The 8,731-nt window shown below is 41.1% G+C and overlaps 1 protein-coding gene across 1 annotated transcript in view; it reads right to left on the bottom strand.

The window, feature by feature from the left end:
• Positions 1-265: 265 nt before the first annotated feature.
• LOC109675525 (NACHT, LRR and PYD domains-containing protein 9-like) overlaps positions 266-8,731 on the bottom strand; it is a 30,369-nt gene continuing 21,903 nt past the window's right edge. The window contains exons 5-9 of the mRNA XM_074057380.1: positions 8,562-8,729; positions 5,362-5,532; positions 3,347-3,517; positions 2,773-2,943; positions 266-531 (exon numbers count right to left, since the gene is read on the bottom strand). Coding sequence (XP_073913481.1) covers positions 399-531; positions 2,773-2,943; positions 3,347-3,517; positions 5,362-5,532; positions 8,562-8,729 — 814 coding nt within the window. The 3' untranslated portion in view covers positions 266-398. The remainder of the gene's footprint in view (positions 532-2,772; positions 2,944-3,346; positions 3,518-5,361; positions 5,533-8,561; positions 8,730-8,731) is intronic.

Raw genomic sequence — 8,731 nt, 5'->3', positions numbered from 1 at the left:
ACCTTCATGCTTTGAACATTCTGGATTATGGTATTTCTATATTTCAGGATTATGGTTCATCTAGACAAGCAATAGATAGGAAGTTTGGATGGATGATATAGTTGTACCAGTACCATGTGTAGATATTCAAATATCACTCTCAAGTCTGATGTATAAGAGAATCAAAGATCCTTCAATACTTCAGATATCCATGAAAAATAAATCCATACTTTATGACATGCTCAATACTCATTTAATGTATTTGTTGTACTAAATATTGCAGTCATGTAGGACACAGTGAAGGAGTAGTTCTGAAGTCACAGCTACTATGCCATAAGATTTTGGGAAAGGGTGTGACAGGGGAGAAATGTCCATAGTGACAAAGGAAAAGCCTTGGTGAAAGTATTACTTCTAAGTGTTCACTGAGGAACACCCTTCATCCTCAGCTCTTCTTCAAACCAAGGATGATGAGTGATTGTCAGGTGGGGGATTTTCTCCTCCAGAGCTTGGAGCAGCATTTGAGTTTCCTCGCCAAATGAAGATTTGTCCAGACTGGAAAATAGAAATAATGTTTTCTGTACACAGAATCATTTATCTCTCTACATCCTATGCCTGCCTGTCCTCTTCATGCTTGCCTAGAAATGACTGGGAGAACTGTCTTCAGTGACAAGCATGCTACAGGGAAAGCATGGATCTTTCCTGCAGCGTAGGAACTCTCTTTATATGATAGTCAAATCCATATAAAACATGTGTCAAGAGATTAACACTTGAGTCAAAAAACTTGAAGTAAATGACAATTTCTAATCATTGAATATTTAAGTGTCCAGGTACATTAGTTATTCCTGATACATTAGGGTTTTTTAACTTAATGCAAAATTGATTTTTTTCTCAAATGTATAAATACACTGCTATAATAAATTGGTGTATCCATCAGCATCTTGAACAGTTATTGGTAATGAGTGTTCCATTTGTGCCATGCTTAATTATTATGAGATGTTTTAAAGCAAATGCTATATACAATTTCACCCATAGGTACTTCAGATCTGGTCTATTTCTCTTTCCTTCACATTATTGTCACCTGAGCCCACTTCAATAGTGCTGGTTTTTATAGATACCAAACATTATCAAATGCTTTTATAAATTCTTAACCAGTCAGAATTCTATATGGATAGTTATATTTTCTTTCTTGGAATATTTTTCTCCAAGGATTTTGGGACAACACTTCCTTCTGATATTCCTACTCTCTGGCCAGCTGATAGGTTAGATCATTCATTGATCTCTGACTTCTAAATGCCTAAAAGCCTCAAGGTATAGAAATGCCAAAGAATTCCCAAATAAGTGGTGAAATGGAAACAAATATTTCTTAAAGAACATGACCAGTTTTACCAATATTCCCCTCCCTTCCAGACTCTGAGCATCTGTCTTGCCTCATGTACATAATCAGGTATCTTATCACCCCCAACAACATAAGGAAGCTGTAGGGTGTTTGCAGACTCCAAACACTCAGTCACATAGACACAAGAGAAGGGAGTTTTATACCCTTGGATTTTCAGAAGTAGGGAAGATAGTTCAATGTCCTTTCAGTTGTACATATATGTGAACACTGGATATCTGGTAAGAAATTGTATGAATGTCAGCTGATGTATAAAAGATGCGATGATTTGGATGGGAGAATGGTGGTTGAGTAAGAGGGAGACATGCACATTTGATAGCTCATCTTGATGCCTTACCTGTCCCTTTAGAATTGGTGTGTTTCTCCTCTGAATCCATTTCTCTTACTCTGCACAGCTCCTCATGTCTTCTAAGACTGTAGAGCCTGGCCTCACCTCATGGCCTTGTACTTACTGAATCCCTCACCTGGGTTTTCTTCCCTACATCTTCAAGTGATTCCATTCAACCCCACTCAGAACTATCTTACCCATGTTGGGAGCATTTCTGCTCAAGTATCTTGGTTAAGAGCCAGAGTGCCATCTCCCTTCAAGGTCTAAGCTATACAACCTCTAGCCATGAGCCCTTAAGGAAAAGACTCACTCTACTTAGAACATTGGTGCTCCCATCTGTAAGGGAAACTTGAGTGCCCTCACAGCTACTGTGAGGATAAAGAGGATTAGTGTGGTTGAGGAGCTTCGATCTGCCAGGCTCTTTTGAATGTGGCTGCCCATTTCAACCCGACTCTTCTGCATCTTCAATTGTCCCGTCTACCTGCACCCAGCACTTTTCAACCTCTCCCTCTTTATCCCTCACATGTTACTCTCACAGACCCAGGGTATAATCTAGAGATGAAGCTGATACATGAACCAGTTTTCTCACAGCCACATCCTCAGCACAGCATCCTACCAGGCATTCAAACATCATCCTACACATGTCAAATGGATTCTCTAAATGCACCGCAATGTTCAGAACTATGTTCAGTGCTGCTCTTCAGTGAGTATTTGATTCAAGACTCTGCCCAAATCTTTCAGAGCCCCTTTCTGACTGGGCTAGACTGCACATTTATGGGCAATATACAGAGGGGGTTGTGTTAGAGCAGTGGTCCTTAGCCTGGCAGTTGGATCTAAAGGATATCTGTCAATGCTCATAGATGTTTTTGGTGATCCCAGGTGGAAGGTGATGGTGTGGGCATCTGACAGGTGGGGAGAGGACAAGGAAGACCCTCAGCACCTACAGTGCAAGGCAGCTCCCACAGCAGAGAGCTCTCCACCCAGTGTCCATCGGGCCACGGCAGAGCAAACAGACAGCTGATGAACTTCACTTTGGAGTCACTCACCACCATGGTATGCAGCATCCACTCACCCAAGTGTCTCCAGGGCACAGTCATGGTGACTCAAAGCCTCACACAGCACCAGTACTCCATCATGGTCCAAGGTAATCCAGTCAAGGTTCAGTCCCCTCAGTGTTTTGCAGAAAGTGAGAGCCGAGGCAAGACCTTCACAACATTCACTGGTGAGCTGACACATGTTCAGCCTGTAACAGGAAGCACACCAGAGACAGGAACACAGACCACTGTTCCATGCCTGTTCCCTACCTCCGAGTAGGAGACATTAAGATCTGAACCCCTGGTTCTCAACCAGGGTGACTGTGCCCCCTGGGGGACATATGCCAAGAACCAGGGACATTTGCCCCAGCTGAAGATGGTATAGGCAACTTGTGGATAGTGGCCAGGGGTGCAGAACATTCTCAGGATCGTGTACTGTACAAAGACTAACAATGCCTGTGTGTTCGTAGTACCACATTTGTGCAAATGCTGTATTTATGAGACAGTATTATAAGACTATGCTAGGCAGACTGCTTTAAAACCTATTGGTCCTCTGGTTTTCACTCTTTAAATAGGGAGCCCTTCCCACCATGATCATCAGTAAATACTCACCCCAGCCTCTGTAATTTACACTTAGGGTGCCTCAAAGCTTCACATAAGTGTTTGACACCAGCATCCTGTATGTTATTGTTCCCAAGTTTTAGGGTATGTAGTTTTTCATTGCAAATGAGAGCAGCAGAGATGTTCTTACAGCCATCAGATGTGAGATAACAACCTGTCAACCTGGGGAGAAATACACGTTAGCTCATCAGTTGTTCACATGAATACCTAAGCATTTTTGCGATACTGCTAATGATATTCCAGTTGTCTACTGTTCTCTTCTCTGTCTCCCTGAAGAGGGTTCTTTTCCTCTGGAGCCTCTGATCTTGTTCTCCCTGGTTAAAATGCTCAGCAGAGCCACCTCATCTCTGCCTTCAAAGCTGCATATGTCACTTTTTTTGGTGAGACCTATGAATATTTTAAATAGCATGTCCTCAGTGCCTCGCTGGGCCACAAGATCATAATTCCCCATGGTACGTTCATCCATGTAAGACAGACACAGACACATGAAGTAGCAGACAGAAGATGGAGAACGGTGGCATAGATAAGTGGTGGACAGAAACATGTTAAAGAGTTGATAGCCATTAGGTAAATGTTAGATGAATGATGGATAGTATGTGGTGAAAGAGGTGATCAATAATTGACAGATGTGTGACATTTGGACAGATGAGAGTGAGAGGAAGATGTAACAGGTATATGATAGGTAGTTAATATGTTGATAGATAAGGTAGTTGTATTTCCTGCATATCTATAATCTGTATTTTCTGTGCCTACAGAAAATAGGTAGATGGATACAAGATAGATAGATACATAAACACACACAACTGCATAGTTATATGGTTGTTAAAGGTGTTATAATAAAATAAAAATTAAAAATAAAAATTTTTTTTAAAAGGTGTTATACATCTCATACATATGTATATATGCATATGTGTTGACGGTTTTCCAGCAGGCATGATTTTTCCCTCTAGGGAATATTTGTAGTCTGTAGAGACATTTTAGTTTGCCACAAAGGAGGAGAAGGTGCTATAAGAACTTAGTGGATAGAAACCAGAGTTGAACTGGCAGAGTGTTTCATGTGGTAGAGAGCCTACCTAGCAAGCATGAGGCCCAGAGTTCAAACCCCAGTATCATAAAAAAAAAAAAAAGATGATAGATGGTGAATATTACAGGGAGAATATGCATATGGTGATAGGAAGAGGATAAATGAGTATGATAAATAGGTAAATGATAGGTTCTAGATGGATAGATTACAGATGGTAATTAAGGGTACAAAGCATAGTACAGGCTCCATGAGGGATAACTATCCATATCAAAATATTGTAATACCAAGATTGAGAAACCATGACATCTGTTTGTATACACACACACACACCTCACATGCACTTACATGCACATCACTTCTTTCTAAGGCTAACTTCACATACACCTGTGGAAAGAGGAGTCACCTGGGCAAGTTCCCACAGCCAGTCATGGGCACCCTGGACTTTCCGATGCCTACATCAACTCCAGACCTGCACATGCAACCCCCATCTTGACATCTACTGCCAAAACCTATTCCCACTTCAGTGAGCCACTAAGCATCCCAGAAGAGTCTCATAGGGTAAACATTTAGCCTCATTTTCAGTACATACTATTCTCTTTGGGCTGCTATTTTTAAAAATACCATAGACCAGGTAGCTTATAAGCAATAGAAATGTATGTTTCATAGTTCTGAGGGCTTGAAGTCCAAGATCAAGGTGTTAGCAGAATGACACAGTGAATGGTGTCCAATTCCTGGTTCACAGAAGGCACTTTCTCACTGTGTCCTCAGATAGTGGGAAGGAATGGGGCAGTGGATGGTGCCTCTTTTGTAAGGACATAAATCCCATTCATGGGGGCTCTGACCTCACGATAATCACCCCAAAGGCCTCACATATGTTTCGGGGGGAGAATACAGACATCCAGATCATTCTACCTCCCTTCCTTCTGAATGCCAGTGCCCAAAACGGAAGCCCTAGCAGTGGAGGGAACCATGCCACTCCTACCACAACTCCTGCAGGCTGCAGCCTGGATTCTTCAGTGCTTCACACAGAACTGCCACTCCATTGTTTTCTAGGACATTTGATCCCAGATCAAGGACAGACAGAGATCTGTTGCACAAAAGGGCCTGGGAGAAGTAGTCACAGGCAGTGCAGGAGAGACCACAGTATGACAACCTGCAAACAAACACATGTAAGTTTAGGTGATAACCATCTCATGATGCCTCACACAAAGTCTTTCAACTTGTTCCTTGACCTCTGCCATCACTGGAGAAAGTGAAGATTAAAGTTCATACCAGAGATACTAGACAAAATGGAAATCAGTCAGTGGAACCAAAATGGTTTCTATGATTTGTTTGTACTCAAATCACCACTGGCTGAGCTTAGACAAACAACCCATTCACAGCAGAGAGCACTTCTGGTTAAAGGAATCTATGGATGAACAGCTTTGCTTACTTTTTATTTTATCTGTTTCAGGTTCTGCTAACAAATTTTAGGTGCTCTTCAGAGAAAAGGTGAAACTAAGATGAATATGTTAATTTACTTGAATATAGTGAACATTTCACCATGTACATGCCTATAAAGTAATTCTTATTCTAAAAATATTAAACATACTATATTATGTACTTGAAATTTGCTAGTAATCTTGTTTATACTACATTAAAAAGTAACTCTGAAGTGATCGATGTTAATTGACCTGATTGTGCTTACTTTCCCATTGAACCTGTATATCAAAGCAGTGTAAATGCCTTAAATACATATTATCAGACAACTAATTCCCCTGAATAGAAAATAAAAGTGATGGGAATTTCAAGAGAAGAAAACATTTAAAAGCCATACGTGGTGATGAGGTCTCATACTCAGAGTGGGAAGTCCTAAAAGTAACGAAACTAGAAGTCATAATCTGGTAGCTAAGGAGTGACTATGACTCCTGATATATTCTGTTTAGTAAACATCAAGTTTAACTTTTTCAAACCTTAACCAAAGGATTTCTCAATGAGTTCTATACTTTGAGCTACCAAAGAAAGAAAAGCCAGTTGCCTGGAAACCCACCCCAGACGGTCAAATGCAAAACCTAGGGGCCAGGGAATCCCAGCTTCTCCTTGGCTGGGACAGCATTCAGCTCACCCCTGCCCTCTCTCAGCCCCTCCAGGGCATCTGAGAGTCTGACAGGAAGGAAGCACAAGTCCTTGATGAGCAAACAGTACTTTCTTTTGAGAATCCCTTCTGGTATTCTCACTTTTGAGAATAGACTAAAGGCACCTACTTCATACCTTTCAGTTAAATAAGACAGGTTTACAACATAATGGTTCAGTGTTCGTATAACAGGGTCTCAAGTGTCTGCACTAATCTACAACCCTCTCTGAAGAATTCCCACTTCCATTCTTCATACTTTCTCCCATTTTAAATTCTACTCAATCTCCAACTTGCATCAAAAAATTTTGAAATACTGAGATTCACTTTTGTAAAATCTATCACAGACTTTTCCACATATATTTGCCAACTTACTTTGCAAAACATTCAGTGAACTAGTTCTCCCACCCACAGCATGCATTTGGCATGTTGCAGAACTCTGCCCCGTGAAGAATCCTCTGTTGAAAATGGTATCTTGGATTACTAGTGACATCTTTCAACTTTAAGCCTAGTTTTTGTTTTGTTTGCAATACTGGGTTTGAATTGAGGGCCTCTTGCTTGCTAAACAGATGATATACCACCTCAGCCACTCTCCTGGCCCTTTTTTGCCTTAGCTATTTTTTTCTACAGGGTGTTAAGTTTTCCTGGGGAAGGCTTCAGACCACAATCCTACCTATGCCTCCCATGTACTTTGGATCACAGGTATATGCCACAATTCCCAGCTTATTAAGTGAGACAGGATCTTGCTAAGTTTTTTTGCCCATGCTGGCCTCAAACCACTATCTTCCCAATCTCTACCTCCTAAATAGCTATGATTACAGGTATGTACTACCACTACCACACCCAACCCCAAACCTGTTACTTTTACGGGTTAAAGATTCTAGTATTTTATACATGCTTTTTTAAAGAGCTCTTTTGATCAATGTGGCTCACTATGGTTACCTGCCAGTAAGTGCACTTTAATTCGATTTGCTGTAGAACATCAGGCAGTTAGTTAAGTTGTTGAATAGCCAGATGCTTTTGTCTCCCAATGTCATTTCTCTCCTACCTCGTATGTCATATGACCTTTAATCTCAAAGTTCTTTTTTCCCCTAAGAAACTTTAGTATTGACTTGGATTTTTACTACAAGCTCAGCAGTCATAATTGAAAAAAAAAATCACAAATCTCCAAAATACAAAACTTTTTGAGTGCCACAGGATGCCACAATGAATCTGTTCCCAGTAAAGATGCAAGTACACTGAAAATATTGTATAAAGCAACCTTCAGGCCATGTGTGCAAAGTGTATATGGCACATGAAAGAATTTTGTGTTTGGACATGGTGTTCCATCAAGATATTTCATTATAATATACAACTATTCCAAAATCCAAAGAATGAAATATTAGACGCTTTCAGTGTTCCAGTCCTCTTATTTATATGTGTGTCTGAGATCTATGTGTGCATATTTGTCCAGCTTGCACAAGACACCAACAATGTTGTGTCTACACCTCTTTCTCCTCCATGGACTTGGGTGTTTTTGAGCATATCACCTGTTTTAAACACTTCAGCATTCATTTGACTCAAGACCAAGTTTCTTGTGTGACCTCCCTAGGAAAATAGAGAATCTGTCCTTCTGCCACTGTGACCAACCATCATCAGGAGAGGAGGCACCTCCCTACATAGATTAGCAACAATTAAACGGAAGAGATTGGAGGAATAGCAATGACCTAGAATGTATTAAGCCTGCACTGGAAAGGAATCAAGTGAATTTCTTTTTCTTCTGTACATTCTGACCCAGCACCCCAGATACATTCAGGGACAGCAACCTTCTTCATGATAACCAAGACCATAGACTCCACATTAGATGAGAGGGTGTTTTGCCTCTCCTGAACTCAATTTCACAGGGCCTCTGTTTGCATTTGTTCCACTCACTGACAAGACAACTCCTCAGTTGTGATGCAGAAGTGATACAGGTCTAACTTCACTTTCGATCTCCTGCCTCCCCCAGAGAGCATTCAGTGGCCTTTATGATGGTTGGACTCACATGCAGGCTTCTGGGATCTCCCCAAGGGCACTCCCCAAGACCTACTCACATCAGGGTCTCCAAGGCACAGTTTGAGTGTTTCAGGGCTTCACACAGCACCATCGCTCCTTTGTTCTTCACAGGATTTTCTACTAGGGAGAGATACTTCAGCTTCTTGTAGATGATGAGAGAGACAAGATTTTCACAATCTTCACCTGTGATGTCACACTTCCCCAACCT

This window comes from Castor canadensis, chromosome 16, assembly GCF_047511655.1.
Source record: "Castor canadensis chromosome 16, mCasCan1.hap1v2, whole genome shotgun sequence".
Lineage (NCBI taxonomy): Eukaryota > Metazoa > Chordata > Mammalia > Rodentia > Castoridae > Castor > Castor canadensis.
This window is presented reverse-complemented; position numbering and strand designations above follow the sequence as displayed.